Here is an 18,054-nt window from a genome sequence, read left to right as displayed (position 1 = left end):
TACTTCCTAACTATAATGTTGCTACTGTTATGAATCGTAATGTAAATATCTGATATGCAGGATGGTCTTAGGCGACCCCTGTGAAAGGGTCATTCGACCGCCAAAGGGGTCGCGACCCACAGGTTGAGAACCGCTGATCAGCTGCACCGCCACGGCTCAATCCGGCACCTCGGCCTGCCCTGGGACTGAAGGGGAAAAGGGGCGGGGACTCCGTTGCGTCACAAGCTGGCGCCGGAAGTGGGGTGCGCACGCCGAGGTGCTGCGCAACCGGTTTGGAATCGCAGCGGGCTGAACGTGTTGGTGTTGAGTGAGTAGGGGGCTCGCCTGGTTGGGATTTGGGGTGTCTCTGGGCCCAAACCCTAACGGCGCCCGAGGTTTAAAGGCCGGGTGTGGGGTTGGGGTTGGGCGAGGCTGGGGACAGAGCCGATGCTGTTAGCCCTTTGCCTGGTTTCTTTCGTTTAGCGGCGAAGCTATTGGGGGTTGTTTTATTCGCCTTCCCTTATCTCTGGGGCGCACGAGCCCCTGTGGAGAGAGGTCATTTTTTGGCTGTCCTTTGCTAAAGTTTGGAGAAATGGGAGTTTTCCTTGTGCCGAGTGAGAATGCGAGCTTTGCAGTCAGTTCTGAACTCGTCTGCCTCCTCCTGATCCTGCGCTATTAGCTTCTCTAAGCCCGGGTTCCTTCAGCTGCGGAATAAGAGTAATGCCTCGCGGGACTGTTGTAAAGATGATCGTAAAGTAACAGGTGTGAGTGAGATCGCATATGCGAAGCGTTTATTACTGTGCCCGGTGTGTGGATAAGTGCACAGTACGTTGTGGGGTGTTGTTTTTTTTTGTTGTTGTTTTATTTCATCCTTTAGACCTATGCATGGTATTTGGGAAAGTACAGATTAGGAATGGGGACCTTTTCAGCCTTCTCTGAGAAGAACGAGGGCTGGTTGGGTGTGTGATACTCAGTATTGAATCTGATTTCAGGGGTTAACAATGGACACCCAGAAGGACGTCCAACCCCCCAAGCAGCAGCCAATGATATATATCTGTGGAGGTAAGAGTAGCACTTACATGAAGACAGACGGTTTTACTTCACTTTTTAAAAATTACTGTTTTCTCTTTGGCTTAAATAAGTCACTCGCCTTTAAAATTATACAGCAGAAACTTTAGCCACCATGAAGATCCTCTCAAGATTTCATTTTCCCTCCTAGAAAAAGTGCTTGCCCAAACTCTTCTTCCCCCCTAATATATTGGTAATAAGCCTTGACTGGTTGTCCAATGGTTAGAGTGTCGGCCTCGGCACCAAAGGGTCTTGGATTGGATTCCCGGGGCTTCCGTGTCTGTCTCTCTGTCTTTCTCTAGCTCTCTCTCTGTCTCTCATCCCTCCTTCTCCCTCCCTTCCAGTCTCTCTAAAAATCACTGGAAAAATATCCTCAGGTGCGGATTTAAAAAAAAAAAAAAAGTGATTTGGGTGAAAAATATTGTTAAGATTTGCTTGTCTGTAATGTTTTCCTTTTAGATACTGAATTAATGTGTTTTCTTTTCTAGAATGTCATGCAGAAAATGAAATAAAGTCCAGGGATCCAATCAGATGCAGAGAATGTGGATACAGAATAATGTACAAGAAAAGGACTAAAAGATGTATCCTTTTAACTATGCTTTCTAAATAAGAGGTAGGAGGAAGTTAAGAATGATGCTTGGGTTGATACTCAAAGATTAATTTCTGGTAAAAATGGTAATAACTTTTGGATTACTGACCCAAAAAAAGACAGTCAGCATTTTCATGGGCCAGTATGTCAGTGTATAATCACATACTATATAATCTTAATACTAGTTGATTTTGGTTCTCATAAGTCTGATTTTCAGGGATTCTCTGTTTAACTAAATACTCATGTAAGCTTGAGTTTATGGATAAACTAAATTATAGGAGAAATACAAATATTATGTATGCTACCACATGGAAAAAGTGAGCCTTCCAAATTAGTTGAAAGACTGAGAGGAAATTTTTGTGTAGTAAAAATATGTTTTTATTGATTTTAGAGAGAGGAAGGGAGAGGGATAGAGAGATAGAAACATTGAAGAGAGAAAAACATCGATTGGCTGCCTCCTGCATGACCCCCACTGGAGATCAAGCCCAAAACTGGGGCATGTGCCCTGACCGGGAATCAACTGATGACCTCTTGGTTCATGGGTGGGTCAATGCTCAACCATGGAGCCTCATGGGCTGGACTGCTTCAGTGTTTTTTGGCGCATTGGTCTTTTGTATCATGGAAAGACAGCTAATAAAAATAGTCATAATGATGAATTCTATACTTTTGGGCTTTTAAATTACAAACTAGCACACTGTAAAGAGAAAGTGACTTGGAAGTATTAAAGTCTTTTATATAACTTACTCTTTTTGTCCTTAACTCAGTTTTCTACAGTGGTGGTTTTTGATGCTCGATGAAACGGAATTCAGAAGAATATCTTTGTTTGCATTTGGATTTGCTGTTATTATTGTATAGTTTTTGATGAGTATACTTATCTTTGTGAATACAACTACTAGTATATACATGATTTCATTTTTAAAACCATATTGTATTTAGGTATCTATTATAAAGATTTTTTTGCTCAGTTCCATGATTTGTACTTTTAATTTTGTGTGTGTGTAATTTAATTTTGTTGTATATTTCATCTGACATGAAAAAGGTTAAAAGTGCTCCGCCAAACCACACTTTTAATCAAAACTGGGAGTCATTGGGGCCCTTGTTAAAATAAAGCTTTCTAGGGCTCTCTCGGTGTGATTAAGTTCGTTCCTTGGGAACCACTGTTTTATATTATCAATTGTTAGTAAAATCTCCAGCATCATTTTGTGTGGAGTATAACAGTACACTTACTCTCAGTGTGCATACATCATGTGGAGTTACATTTTTCATTTGTTACTTGAAGTAGGCCTTTCTGTATTTGTATGTAATGTTTGACTAGTTTTTAAATCTTGGGCAAGGGGAAAGAAACTAATGGTTGCTTTCTGTAAGGGAAAATCAACCCCACATACATACAGATGAAGACTATTAAGGCAGGTGCAGTTCCAGTGTAATCATTCATTAAAGTAAAAAAATCTGCTTTCACGATATAAAAAAGTAGGGGTTGGTTTACACTGAATTACTGGATAAATGTTTAAAACTTTTGTCTTGATTTTAGGGATATCGATAGTTTGATACTTCATGTGTTCCAAAATTATCATCATCATGGATCATCACATTGGTTTCCCTAACATTCATTTGAAGGTCTGAAATATTCCAAGTTCTATAAAATTTATTATGTACTATACAAAGTACCACCATGCTCATATTTTTAAAGAGTTCTTCCTTGATCCGATTTTTCCTTTCTCTATGGCTTTCATAATTTGGTAATTGTGCTATATTCCTTCTTGACCTTGTCTTTTTTAGACAAGAGAGTCCCAACAAATAAGATATCTCTTTATGGAAAACCCCAACTCATTCGATAATGTTCCTCTTAACTGCTCTGATTCCATCATAGATCCCTTTCCTATCTGTAATTTAATTGAATATTGTTATTTGTTTAACTAGACAGATGTATAATGGAGAAAGTATTACCACGGGAACTCACCATTTCAGTCCGTTACTTCCCTCTTTGTGTTTTCATCTATAAAATGGAAGTGATTTTACCTCTTGCCTATCTGTACAGTTTTAAGAAAAAAAAATGATACAATAAATATAAAATTGCTTTAAAAATTCTTTTGAATAGAAAAATCTGGGCTTGAAGTTCACACATCACTTGTTCCCTGCTAAGCTGCTTGCTTAGACAAGCATGTCCACGAGAAAGGCATGGAAATTGGTTCACATCCAGTCCTGCTACTCAGTGACTGGCCAGTTCATTTATTTCTTTTAACTTCAGCTTTATTGTCAAAGTGGAAGAGTTAATGATGGTCATCAGTACAGTACTTTGAGACTCTGAAGCTATTTTCAGAGATTTAAGGTATGAAAAATTCAAAAATATGTGGAATCAGAAATAACCAATCCTAAGGAATAATAAATACCCCTTGTTAGCTGGCAGTATGATCTTACAGGGTTCACTTTCCTTGTTTGTATGATAGGTATGAAATTATAGCACCTACCTGCAAGATAAAAGAATCCATAAAAACTCAGCCTAATAATCGCCCATGTTAATTATTATTACCATTACTGTAATATTAACATTTTCTACACACGATTGTTATTGGCCTTCGGATTAGTCTCCCAGCTACTCGTTTTGCTGTCCTCCATGCTCTTCACATTGCTCTTTCAAGAATACAAATTTCAGGATACCGTCCTGCTGGAAATCCTCAGTGGCTCCCCATTTTGCTAAAATAAAAAATGATTTGAGCCGAAACCGGTTTGGCTCAGTGGATAGAGCGTCGGCCTGCGGACTGAAAGGTCCCAGGTTCGATTCCGGTCGAGGGCATGTACCTGGGTTGCGGGCACATCCCCAGTGGGAGGTGTGCAGGAGGCAGCTGATCGATGTTTCTGACTCTCTATCTCTCTCCCTTCCTCTCTGTAAAAAATCAATAAAATATATTTAAAAAAAAAAAAATGATTTGAAATACTGTGCTTAGTCCCTGATAATCTGACTCTTACCTCTGTCACCACTTCAGCCCACCTCTCACTCTTTGGGTCTAAGATGTTTGCAGTTCCTTAAGCAGGTAAGAGAGAGGCCTTTTTTCTTTCTTGCCTGTCCTTTTCCCCAGGCTTTTCTCGGCCTGAAAGGAACTTTTCTGGTGCTCTTCGCCAGCATCAGAATTCTGAAGGATTGTTTTGTTGTCTTCTGGCTTCCAGTATTGTTGAGAAGTCCCAAACCATGCTTGTTCTTAATCCTTTGTATGTGACCCATTTTCTCTCTCTCAAGAATTTTTGCCAGTGTCCTGAAATTTTACGGTATGTGCATTTGTATGGTTTTCTTCCGCTGTTTTGCTCACTTGGGTACTTTCAGTCTGGAAACCCAAGCTCTTCAATTTGGGGACATTTTCTTGAATTATGTATCTCCTTGTTTCTTGAATGCAGTGTCTCCTCTCAATGAAAACCATACTGGTAATTTTCATTGCCTCTGTAGTCTTTTTCCTTCAGGTTGCTTTTTATCCTGCTTGTTCATTCAGTATAAATATATATGTACATAATTATAACCAGAAAAAAAATTATGAGTGAAAGCTGAAATTATAAAACAAAGAATTCCCCATAAATAAAAATTACTGTTTTATTTATCTGAATTGTATATCTTCTTCACTTTTGTAGCTAGCGCCTAGTACAGTGTCTGACTCATAACCAGCCCTCAGAAAATGTTAAATGCATGAAAAGAGGGAATCTTGTCATTTACTCTTCTGTATAAAGGGGAGGAAGTAAGTCTAGGTTGCAGTGTAGACATCCTGAACGTTTAATTGTGTTTCTGTAATTCAGTAGTAGATACCAATTTACCTTGCAGGTAGCACAACAATCCAAAGGAGCAATATTTTAACTCGATCCGAAAAGAATTGAAAAGGAGAGGAAGGGCAACTCACACTCCCATCCTCCCAATGGTCCTCTTTCCTGGTGAAGCTGGCTTCTGTAACGCCAATCAGCGGGCTGGGGTCGGGGACTAGCCAATCACCCGGCAGAGGGCTAGTCCCCGCCCCTGGCGATCAGCCCGTTGCACTTGATGCTCAGGCGTTGCGACACGCCCCTCCCTGCAACCGCGGCGCAGCGGGTCAGGTTTGCTGGGCGCGGTTCTGAGAACCAGGTGAGTTACCTGCCCTCCAGGAGTAAATCTCGTATCCCCATCGCAGTCCTTCCTCTGCGCCGGGGCGAAAGGCGGACGCGGAGGGGCAAATGCACTGTGGGCTAGAGAGTGAGGGGCGCGTTGTGTCTTGAACATCCTTCCTAGTCGGATGTTGGGGCGGGATCGCAGCACGGGGGTTCCTGGTGACCAAAGCCTGGGAGTGGGAGCAAGTTCATAGGGTCCTAAAGTGCCCCCTGACCGTTGCCAGTTGGCGGTAAGAGCTCGCGGATCGGATCGCGGCCAGTCCCTCCGCCCGCTCGAGCTGCGTTGTACATAGAAACCGTTGCTATGGCTGGAGGTTGTCATTTCCTTTCGGCCTCCGGCAGCAGAGGGCGCTCGGCCCCGTGGATGCTCGAAAGGATGCTTAAGGAGGAAGAAAACAGGTTTTCGTGTTACTAGTTCATCGCAGTTTCCACTGGAGGTATTATGATAAGCTGAGTAGGAAACACAGGAAGTAGATGTGGATCAGGATGATGGAGAAAAAATTAAGGTTTTCCTAATCTGCAACAAAAATTCAAACAGGTGTGGAAGAGTTTTAAAGCGAGCAAATAAGCCCAGTGGTGTGGTTCAGTGGCTCAGTGGCTCAGCGCAGACCTATGAACCAGTAGGTCAGGGCACATGCCCAGGTTGCGGGCTCGGCCCCCAGTAGGGGGCGTGCAGGAGCCAGCTGAACATCATTGAGGTTTCTATCACTCCCTCTCCCTTCTCTGAAATAAGTATTAAAAAAAATTTTTTTTTAAGAGAGCAAATAAAGTCTTGTACAAGTTGTATTTTAGAACTTGAGAATATTTTGTGATTTTAAGAATGTGTATCCTACCAACAGTGGTGGTTTTCAAAAAGAATTCTCAGAAATGTTAAAACTGTTCAGAATGAAATTTATTTGGTTAGGTAAGAGATGTCTTATCATTTCAGATGTTTCTCACTATATTTTATTCAAATAATAAAATCTCAGGGGTTGCAAGATACCTTCTATTTAAGGTAGTTTATTTTAATCCTATTAGATGTTTAAACCTCTCCCATCAAAGATCCTCCAGCTCTTTGGTAAATTATCCTAAAACAAACCATTCTATTCTGGGCAACATCAATAATTTTAAAATTCTTTATGTTGCTTTCCTGTAACTTCCACCCTTAAAGTTATGTTGTGATGGGAGCCATTCATCATATAGGTTCCCACGCTAAATAATCTCAGTTCTCAGCCGTATCTCATCCAAATGCTGACGAACTGTTATCTATATTCTATACCTAAGTTAAAGCCAGCAGGAAGATGGAGGTGAAGCTGACAGAGCATCCTCTTCTTCTGCAGAGGTCTGATGTATGAGTAGACTCCCAGAGGGCAGGCATGCTGAAGGAAATACTTCAAATGAATTAGGCCCATTGCTGCTGCTTATTTTTAAATTTATCACCCGATATACTTTAGGGCAATGATTTTTAAAAAGTATTGCTTTTAGAGATGAAGGGAGAGGGATAGAGAGAAACATCGATGATGAAAGAGAATAATTGATCGGCTGCTTCCTGCACACCCCCCATTGGGGATCGAGCTTGCAACCTGGGCATGAGCCCCGACCAGAAATCGAACCCTGACCTCCTGGTTCCAGTGGGTGGGAGTGGGGGCCCAGGTGCGTGGGGCCCAGAGGGCCTCTGGGTGTGCCTCAGCCCCACGCCCCACTTTGTTTTCCAGGTGCTGGGAGTAGAGAGCGCCTTGAAAGGTCACCCTTTCATTAGTTTCTCCCATATATTTATTTTCTCCTGGAAGCTAAAACCCCTTCTCCTTTGTTTAATTACTTCTCCACAATTTATCACCCTTTTTTAAAATGGTATATAGGCTCACATGCTAAACAGATTCTTTGGGTTTTCACTTTTTTGTGAAGCCCCCATGTGCATATAAAATAGAGGCCTGGTGCACGAAATCTGTGCACTCAGGGGGTGGGGGGGTCCCTCAGCCCTGCCTGTGCTCTCTCACAGTCCGGGAGCCCTCAGAGGATGTCCACTGATGGCTTAGGCAGGGAGCGGGCCTAAGCTGGCAGTTGGACATCCTTAGCGCTGCCATGGAGGTGGGAGAGGCTCCTGCCACTGCCACTGCGCTCGCCAGCCGTGAGCCTGGCTCCTGCATTGAGCGTCTGCCCCCTGGTGGTCAGTGTGAGTCATAATGACCAGTCATTCTACCATTCAGTCGATTTGCATATTAGCCTTTTATTACATAAGATGTTTCCTTCTGTTAATGTGTGTTCTATCAATTTAGTTCACAGGGCCTCAGTTACTGAACTTAACTGGGTAGAGGAAAGTATATTTTTTACCTTTTTTATAGCACCAAAACCTGCTTAGTCATTGAATTTCAGCATTACGTAAGTGAAGATAACCCATATATGGTACATAGTAATTTAGCTCCATGAATGTTAGCTGTCATTATCAGGGAGAGAGAGTTTAAAATCAGTAGCCTTCCTCCTTTTCTCTAGAAATAAAACATAATTCTTAAAGAAGTACCTAGATCAGTGACGGTGAACCTATGTCACCTCTGACACGTGAACTCATTTTTTTTGGTTGATTTTTCTTTGTTAAATGGCATTTAAATATATAAAATAAATATCAAAAATATAAGTCTTTGTTTTACTATGGTTGGAAATATCAAAAAATTTATGTATGTGACACAGCACCAGAGTTAAGTTAGGGTTTTTCAAAATGCTGACACGCCGAGCTCAAAAGGTTCACCATCACTGACCTAGATGGTTACTGCTATCCAAATTGAGTGTATATATATATATACATATACATATATATATTAGATTCATAACTGTTATCCTGTACTATATTTCAGCCATGACTGCCAAAGATTGCCCATCATTGTTGGGCTTTGGAACCACAAAAACATTCAAAATTCCCGTTGAACATTTGGATTTCAAGTACATTGAAAAATGTTCAGACGTTAAACATTTGGAAAAAATTCTTTGTGTGCTTAGGTAAGCATTTAAAAAGCATTTCTAGTTTCAATTTATCAGTTTTAATTATATTGTTCTTGCCTTCTAAAAGCTGAGGCTGCATTAGAAACGTTGGAAGACATTTTCAAGTATTGATATTGTTTGTTGTATTTTCCCATATTAGGTTCCACAATAGTGGTTTTGATCCTGTTGTTAGTTTTCGGTGGTCTGGCTGGGTGTACTTCCTGCGTGCAGCGTAGGCTAATTTGAAGAGGGCCTTTTTCTTGCTTCCTTCACATTGTCTAGGAAAAGGTAACTGTGAGAGTCGCCAGGAGGATGTAGGGTAGCTCACCAGCCTACGCTGATAAGGTTATTTGGCCCTCTCCCGATTCATGCCATCTGGTGACTCTGTGAGCTGGTCACTTGGAGGATGGTGGGGAAGCCAGCCCGGAGGCCGGAACAGGAGGCGGGTAACCGGGGCCTTCTCTGGTTAAGAACCCCACAGTGGTGATTCTTAAACTTTCATATACATGTGTTTGTTAAAAATGCAAATTTGAGGGTCCCATTCCCAGAAATTCTACTTGGGGAAATCTGGGGTGGGGCCCAGGAATCTGTGTGTATTTTTTATTTGTTTTGTTTTGTTTTGTTTGGAATCTGTGTTTTTAACAAGTGCCTGGCTAATTGACATGCAGGTGGCCAAGGGAACCCACTTTGAGAATCACTGCCCTGTACCACGTATTTCAGGTTTCTTGGGGGGTTTTCCCCTGGGGAGTAGCCTGATGTTGCAGAAGCACGTGTGGAGCATGGCCTCCCTACGGTGGCATCTCTGCGGTGGCTCTTTTCTCCCCCGAACCCTTCATCTTACCATGTGTCCTTTGCTTTTTCTCTCTCGTTACCTTTGGTGTCATGTCCTCCCTCGGCAGCCCTGCTTGTCCCCGGCCAGAGTTGATGTAACAACCTCATCATTTCTGAAATGGAAATAGGAGTCATGTCATTGCTTTCCCTTTTGTTTTTCTCAGCTGTATAAGAACATATTCATGTATATTTGACCAAGGACTGATCAACAAAATGCGAAGTTTACGGGATGAAAGTGTTTGAAAGCCATAGTAATAACGTTGGTTCTAAGACATTCTATGAATAGCTTCATGAAATTATATTGCATTGACTTGGAATGATGGTTTTTTAAATTTTACTTGAAAATGGGATATATTTCTATTTTTCTAAAAATTTAAAAGTGAACAGACTTACAGGAGAAGGGCAAAAATTGATTTTCTTTTTAATAATAATAAAAAAAAGGCAAACTAGAACAGATGCCTCCATTTAACCCTCTAAGAGAGGAATTCTGTTTCCTGGTTGTATTTAGAGTCCTGTTGTTCTAAACTGTTCCTCTGCCATTTTCTCCCCATCCCTTTGGGGGTGGGGGGTGGGGGGGAATAAGCTAGGAGCGCCTCCTTGGAAAGGAAGTCCAGAGTCTCACTTTCTGCCTGCCTCTAATATTGAATCTCCATTTTTAAGTTTAAAATTACCTTATGTACAAAAGGAACGTATGTGTGTTAAAGAGGAGAGGAGATGTTATTCATTCACCTTGGAAATGTGTGTCTTTGGAGCGCCTTCTTTTCTTCCGTTGCACCCCTGCACGGATGAACAGATAATAACGGAGGTTGCACTGGTTGAGGAAGGTGCGTGGGAGCGGCAGCCCCACATGCCCCCGCCCGCGGGGCAGTCCTGAGATCTCCGCAGAGCTCCTGGGCTCCGTGGAACCCAGCCTGCAAACCGCTGGTCTAGCTGATCTCTGAACAAGGCGGTACCTCTAAAATTCTGTACTATTTTTTAAGGTCTGGAGAGGAAGGATATTATCCTGAACTCATAGAGTTTTGTGAAAAGCGCCTTCAAGGATTGGCTCCTCAAAGTAGAGCTTTGAGGAAAGACAAACCTGCAGCGACAGAATCCAGTTTCACAGCGAGAGAATGGGAAAAAATCGATGGCGATATAAAGGTATAGATCAACACCGGTTTTTGTGACATTGTCATGTTGTATATATGGCTACTTCACTTATCCAAAATTCTAGGTTTCTTTTTTGTCAGCCAAAGGCTTTTTTTAAAAAAATATTTTTATTGATTTCGTAGAGGAAGGGAGGCGGGGGAGAGAGAGAAATAGAAACATTGATGATGAGAGATAATCATTGCCCGGTTGACTCCTGCATGCCCCCCACTGGGAATCAAGCCCCCCAACCTGGGCATGTGCCTTGACTGGGAATCGAACCCTGACCTCCTGGGCCATAGGTCAACCCTCAACCACGAGCCAGGCTGGCTGGGTTCAGAATGCTATGTTTTTAAAAACTTCCATCAGCTTTCTCACTTTACCATTTTATTGACTTGAATTTGAAAATCTGGTTATTAATATAGCTACAATAGTGGTTTATGTTTAGAATTCGTTGACTTTATTTTTGAGGGGTAAAACCTTGTTTTTTTAAAATAGTTCATTGATTTTTAGAGAAAGAGGAAGGCATAGGGAGAGAGAGAGAGAGGGAGAAACATTGATGTGAGAGCATAACATTGATCGGCTGCCTCTTGTATGCCTCAAACCCGCAACCTTTCGGCTCATAGGGTGACACCCAACCAACGGAGCCGCATCGCCAGGGCAAAACCTTTCGGTTTTAGTTGCAGAGCCTGCTTTTACCCCAACTGTGTATTCTTTCAGGTCACTTTTTTAGTTAGTCTCCTTCTCATCCCCCTTTCTTTCATGTTTTCCTTGCCACTTCTCCTGCATTCCCCATTCTCTCTCACTCCTTTCTCTCTTCTGCAGTTCCTCCTCTCTCCTTCTTCCCTTTCTTCCCTTACTGTGTTTTTATTCTCCTGCTTCTCCTGTTTGCCCCCTCCATCCTCCCTGCCTTCTATACAAATAGGACAGGTAACAGAGTTTATTTCTATATCCCAGTGCCTATTTTAAGAATGTCTAGCAAATATTACACCCTCACTATATATTTGATGAAAAATAAGTAATAGAATTTCACAGATAATAAAGACATATCCTACTCAGATTTTTCCTGGCACCAGTGACAATTTATTTTATTTTTTTTCTTCTAATGTATTTTATTGATTTCAGAGAGGAAGGAGGAGAGAGATAGAAACATCAATGATAAGTGAGAATCATTGATTGGCTGCCTCCCTGCATGCCCCACTGGGGATCAAGCCTGCAACCTGGGGTTGTGCCCTGACCGGAATCAATCCGTGACCTCCAGGTTTCTGGGTCAATGCTCGACCAGTGAGCCATGCCAGCCAGGCGACAATTCAGTTTGATGAACATTATTGTGAACCTGTTATATGCCAGACACTGTGCTATGTTCTGGAATCACAAAAATGAGATTAAGACATAGGCTCTGCCCTCAAGGAATTTACAGTGTGGTGAAAGGGATGAACACTAAATAGATTATTTTAAACCTTTATGCTAATACATGGAGGGGGAACATTTGTAAACCAAACCGGAAGCTCAGAGAAAGCTTACTGGGAGAGATGGTCAATAAGATCTTGCAAGATAATGAAAAGTAGGAAGGCCAACAACAATATGAATTTACTTAATAATACTGAGCTGTACACTTAAAAATGATTAGTAGGGTGAATTTTATGATATGTGTATTTTCCCCAAATAAAAAAAGAGTAGGAAGGGCATTCCAGGTAGAGAGAATGGCACAATCAAACTGTCACCTAAAAAACTGACTGATCCATGGGAAATTTTGATGACATATAGTCTTTTCTAATGCTTGGTTAATTACTTAAGATTGTATATTTGCCTTCATTTTCCTCCTTTTTTCCCTCAGAATTGGGTAACAGAAATTAAAAAAGAAGAAAGTAAAATATATTTTCATGAAACTGAAACATTTCCAGCAAAGGAAGAAAATTTGCCTCCAGTTCGTGGTTCAAACAGCCGTCTTCATGTTGCCAAAGTAGGCCTTTTGATGCGGGGCGTGGTGGATAGGGGAAGAAGGTTGTGCATGAGGAGAGCTATCTCAGTTTTGTCGGTGCAGCCAAACGGTGATGAGTTCTAGGAGAGCAGGGATTTCTTTCAGCTGGTCCTGTGCCATTACCCTCATGAGTAGACCATTGCTCATTAATTGATGCATCAAAATAAAACCGCCTTTTCTTTTGAAGACTTGCATCTTAGATTAATTGCCTTTCTTCATTTTTCTTTTGCTGTTCAGTCTCTTCTACTCTGACCAGTTTTTTGTGGTGTTGTGTTTTTTTTTTTTTTAACTTTATTTCAGGAGGAAGGTTGAGGGAGAGAGAGATAGAAACATCAATGACGAGAGAGGATCATTGATTGGCTGCCTCCCACATACCCCACACTGGGGTTTGAGCCCACAACTGGGCAAGTGCCCTGACCAGAAATTGAACTGTGACCTTCTGGTTCATAGGTCAACGCTCAACCACTGAGCTACTTCAGCTGGGCAAGGACATATTTATTTATTTATTTATTCATTCATTCATTCATTCATTCATTTATTATTTTTTGTTAATCCTCACCCAACGATATTTTTCCATTGATTTTTAGAGAGTGGAAGGAAGGGAGAGAGAAACGACACATGTTTTTAATATTCTGTGTGATAAAATGGGAAGTATGCAGAAAGCATTTCACTGTGAAGTGAAAGATGATTGTTATCTCAAGAAAAGCACTTGTGTGATTGAATTGGCAGCTTCAGCCGCCATTTTTTTTTCTGGAATAAATTTTTCTCCAAAAATTTATGATCATTCAGACTTGGTTTTTTGGCAGACATTGCGTTGAAAATGAACAAAGTGGGCCTGTCACTTTAACCGACAGTGCTTTTTGCCAGTGATAATACCTGAGCTTTCAAGTACAATTTCATATTCTTACGTGGCTCTTGAATACCTGCTTGTGACAAAACAATTTCCCGTACTCAGACTTTTCTGATAAGCTCCATGAAGATATTAGCAGATATGGTTTTTTATTGTATGATGAAAATGTATGAATATTTGGAAGATCTGCTTAACTCCACGTGACCAATGCACCATGTTACAAAACCGCTCAGAATGGTTTCAGATTATGACTAACTTCTAAGAAATAATTGAAGAAACTATTTGTGAGCATAATGGCTATTGTTTGCTTCTCTCCCACTCCCACTGGTGCTTCCATTGGGCATGTGACCGAGGTCGGGCCACTTATTAGCACCAAGCTAGTGCTTGGTCAGGGATGGGCGCAGGACCCAAGCTAGGCAATCGGAACCCTTCCCTGGGATTTCTCAAAAGATGGAGAGCAGAGTCCTTTTCCTTTCTGATTGGGAGGCCTGTGAGGTTATAACCCCACCTGCTTGTGGCCATGTTTTCTACTACATGGAGAAAGCAAGTAGCCAGCAGGGAAAACAAAATCAGTAGGCAGAGAGAAGCAGGGATGATGAAGGGGTGGGGAGAGGAATTGGAGAGAGACCATATGACTCTTTCATCCAGCAATATCCCTGCCCTGCCTTTCATCAGTTTGGTTACATAAGCCAATAATGTATTCTTTTTAAATACAATTAGTCCAAGTTGGGTGTCTGTTACTGCAAACAAACCAGCTTTGAGTAATACAGCAAAATATTCTCCAATGCCTAGGTTTTAAAAGAATGAGTGATAGTTTATTACTTTTTTATTATAAGAAAATCACGAATAATCATTTCACATGTGATTTTTAAAAATTTTATCTATGTGCTTAAAGTCCTATAGATTGCTCTGAGATTAACTACAAATTTTTTTAAAATATTTTTTTATTGATTTCAGAGAAGAATGGAGAGGGAGAGAGAGATAGAAGCATCAATGATTAGAGAGAATCATTGATCGGCTGCTTCCTGCACACCCCTTACTGGGGATGAAGCCTGCAACCAGGCATGTGTCCTAACCTGGAATCCAGCAGTGACCTCCTGTCCATAGGTTCACGCTCAGCCACTGAGCCATACCTGCTGGGCGAATTAACTACAAATTTAAAATCCTTTGAAGCTTGATATATATTCTTTTCTTAATAATTTTAATACTGGATTTGTTATAGCTTAAAGGGTACGTATTTTTCTTATTCATTCAGTTTTCTTATTAATCCAGTTCTTCACATTGCATTTATAATAAAATCTGCTAATCTTATATTAAGTATGTCTCATAAAGTATGTTTTTATTCTTTTAGGGAAAATATTCTAAAAGTAGATCAGCTAAAAAGAATATTCCAAGGGATTATGCAGAGTGGGATAAGTATGTTTTACATTTTTTATGTAAAATTTGTCACTGAAAACTTCTCTACCATAAAATACTGTAATAAGTTCTTAATTATTATAAACCTGAACATCAAGAATAGCAAGGTACTTCCGTAGAGTACTCAGAGTATATAGTCTAAGCACGCTTGATCTTGTTTTTCATTAAATAAAAATCTCCTGCATCCTTTTGTTTATGAGAGCAACCACAAATAAATAATATAATCCTTATACCTATTCAAAATAAAAAAGAACAAAAATTTTAAATTGAGAGATTAAAAATGGCGGCAGAGTAAGTGGATGCTGCGGGGACATGCTCCCAGGAGCAAACTGGAATTACAACTAAAATACAGAAAAACTTCCTGAATAATCAACGGAAAACTCGCAGGAGAGAACTCTGATATCCCAGGAACGAAAGTGGAGGCCGCATAGAGACTGATTTATTTTGTATATTGTAAAAAAAATAAAGAGTTAAAAAAAATTAAATTGAGAGAAATGTGTTACAATTTTAATTACAAAAATCTAAATAGTTTAGACCTGATTAATGTTTAAGTTCTCACTAAATTACATGGTTAATAAGAAAGAATACAGAAAACTTGTAATATAAGCTATTATGCATTTTTGGAATGTGTGTTTAAAGGCATGGTGATGCAAATACAAGAATATCATTAATATATTTTAATGTATTGTATTGTACTTTTTTGTTTTTATTCTTTCTTTTAAGATTTGATGTGGAAAAGGAATGTTCAAAAATTGATGAAGATAGCAAAGAAAAAACTCTAATAAACAACAAGTCACATTTGTCTAAAATTGAGACAAGACTAGACACAGCAGGTAATTGGGGAAATATAAGAACAATTTAGTAGTCTTTAAGTTTTTTAAGTTATAATAAAAACTGTCAAACTAGAGGACATTTTCTCTTTTTTTTAAGTGGTTGCCTCCCACACTGGGATCAAACTTGCAACCACGGTACATGCCCTTGACTGGAATCGAACCTGTGACCCTGCAGTCCATGGGCCAATGCTTTATCCACTGAGCCAAACCAGTTGGGCAAAGGCTTTCTCTTTAAATGCTACAGATTTTCATGACAAGTTTATGCATTTTCTCCTAAAGTTGACCACTTCTAACAAATTCAGATCTATCCTTTATTTAATTTTATATGATTAACAGTTATACTTCTTAAATTTTAGTAAGACTTAAAAATACAAACCATTTTTTACTGTAATTTGTTTTTCATTTCTTTTTTTAAAAATCCTCTTTTTCCTTCAAATCCCTCAAATTTATTTTCTTTTTGCTTCAAAACAAAATGATGGAACAGTTTATTTGTTTTCATTTGAAGTCCATAGGCATATAGTACCTTTAAAGAGAAACAAAATCAGTCATAAAATATGTAAACCCTCAAAAATTGTGAATGATTAGAAAAAAGAAAAGAAACATGACTAAATTTAGGAAATCATTTCTTTTCTTTTAATTATTTACAATTTTCAGCTTCTCTTAAAATAAGCATTCTTGGATTTAACATTCTGTAAATATTCTATTAAATTATACTTTTACTTAAAGCAGGTACCATTTGTTTCTAGGTCTGACTGAGAAGGAAAAGGATTTTCTTGCTACTCGTGAAAAGGAGAAAGGAAATGAAGCTTTCAAGTCGGGAGATTATGAAGAGGCTGTGAAATATTATACCAGGTGAGCAGATTTTTGTGTGGTTTAAACTTGCTATTTTTTTTAAAAAAATGGTAGCATTTAAATTTAATTATTGAAAGGATATAAATAAACTAAATGGCCTATGTCAGACTCACTCAAGATATTGTATTTATCATAAACTCACTTCTGTTTCAGTATTATTTTGTATTGGTTTCAGGTATAAAGCATAGTGGTTAGACAATCATATACATTACAAAGTGTTCCCCCCAATATTTCCAGTACCCACCTGACACCCTACATAGTTATTTCGATGTCATTGCCTATATTCCCTGTGCTGTGCCTTACGTCCCCATGACTCTTTTATAACAGCCCTAACCTTTTCCCCCAGCCCCCCAACACCTTCCTCTCTGGCAACCACCAGTCCATCCTCTGTGTCTACGACTCTGCTTTGACTTACGCTGCGTTTCTCTGTCTTCTTGTATTTACCACTGGTCTGCTTGTTGCCAATGAGCGTTTGTTTTGTAGGAGCATATCCGTGCTCCCCACCGTAGCAGCCTATAACAATCGAGCTCAAGCAGAACTCAAACTACAGAACTGGAACAGTGCTTTTCAGGATTGTGAAAAGGTCTTGGAGTTAGAGCCTGGAAACGTAAAAGGTAAAACATATGCAGAGGGTGCTTTTAAATGTACAGCAGGATCCTTAAAGACTCTTTGTAGACGCTCATTATGTTCACACTCAACATATGTCAAATAAACTCAAATTTCTATATGGAATCATGACCTTCATAAAGTTATTTTTAATTTCAAGTTTAACTTGGAATTTAAGTCCCTGATTTTGCATTGAAGTAGCCGATAATTTCAGAAGATTCAATAAAATATATGTGTTCTTTAAAGAACTATCTCAAGCTTGCATTTAACTATGGGGTTTTTTCTTTCCATTTTTTTTTTATTTTGTAAAATACATATAAAATTGACCATTTTAATCATTTTTAAGTGTACACTTCAATGGTATTGTTGTGCATTCATCATTACCAACCTTCTCTCTCTCTCTTAAATTTTTATTTATTTCAGAGAGAAAGGGAAAGGGAGAGAGAGGTAGAAACATCAATAATGAGAGAGAATCTTTGATCGGCTGCCTCCTGCACACCCCCTACTGGGGATTCAGCTTGCAAACCCGGGATTGCCCTGACCGGGATTCAAACCAGCAACCTCTTGGTGCATGGGACAATGCTCAATCCACTGAGCCACACCAGCCAGGGCAAAATGATTTATATTTTTATTTCCATAGTTCATCCTTCCTCCGTTCGTTCGTTTGTTCCTTCCTTCCTTCCTTCCTTCCTATTTATTTATTTATTTATTTATTAGAGGCCCCGTGCATGAGATTCGTGCACTGGGGTGGGGTGGGGGAGGCGGCGGTCCCACAGCCCTGCCTGTGCCCTCTCGCAGTCTGGGAGCCCTCAGAGGATGTCCGACTGCCACAGAGGCAGGAGAGGCTCCC

At 40.1% G+C, this 18,054-nt stretch overlaps 2 protein-coding genes across 3 annotated transcripts in view; both read left to right on the top strand.

The window, feature by feature from the left end:
• Positions 1-230: 230 nt before the first annotated feature.
• Positions 231-2,601, top strand: POLR2K (RNA polymerase II, I and III subunit K). Of its 2 annotated transcripts, none has more exons than XM_070392191.1 (4): positions 231-307; positions 972-1,041; positions 1,536-1,628; positions 2,411-2,601. In XM_070392191.1, the coding sequence occupies exons 2-4, from the start codon at positions 981-983 to the stop codon at positions 2,431-2,433; spliced, it is 177 nt and encodes a 58-aa protein (XP_070248292.1). In that variant the 5' UTR covers positions 231-307; positions 972-980; the 3' UTR covers positions 2,434-2,601. The 2 variants fall into 2 exon arrangements, with proteins under 2 accessions (XP_070248292.1, XP_070248293.1); XM_070392192.1 differs by lacking the exon at positions 231-307 and adding an exon at positions 367-741.
• Positions 2,602-5,667: 3,066 nt separating this feature from the next.
• SPAG1 (sperm associated antigen 1) overlaps positions 5,668-18,054 on the top strand; it is a 52,448-nt gene continuing 40,061 nt past the window's right edge. Inside the window, exons 1-8 of the mRNA XM_070391858.1 lie at positions 5,668-5,735; positions 8,587-8,728; positions 10,522-10,681; positions 12,504-12,629; positions 14,849-14,913; positions 15,637-15,746; positions 16,493-16,598; positions 17,082-17,212. Coding sequence (XP_070247959.1) covers positions 8,589-8,728; positions 10,522-10,681; positions 12,504-12,629; positions 14,849-14,913; positions 15,637-15,746; positions 16,493-16,598; positions 17,082-17,212 — 838 coding nt within the window. The 5' untranslated portion in view covers positions 5,668-5,735; positions 8,587-8,588. The remainder of the gene's footprint in view (positions 5,736-8,586; positions 8,729-10,521; positions 10,682-12,503; positions 12,630-14,848; positions 14,914-15,636; positions 15,747-16,492; positions 16,599-17,081; positions 17,213-18,054) is intronic.

Source organism: Myotis yumanensis, unplaced genomic scaffold, assembly GCF_028538775.1.
Source record: "Myotis yumanensis isolate MYYU_CA2020_CCGP unplaced genomic scaffold, mMyoYum1.0.hap1 SCAF_15, whole genome shotgun sequence".
Lineage (NCBI taxonomy): Eukaryota > Metazoa > Chordata > Mammalia > Chiroptera > Vespertilionidae > Myotis > Myotis yumanensis.
This window is presented reverse-complemented; position numbering and strand designations above follow the sequence as displayed.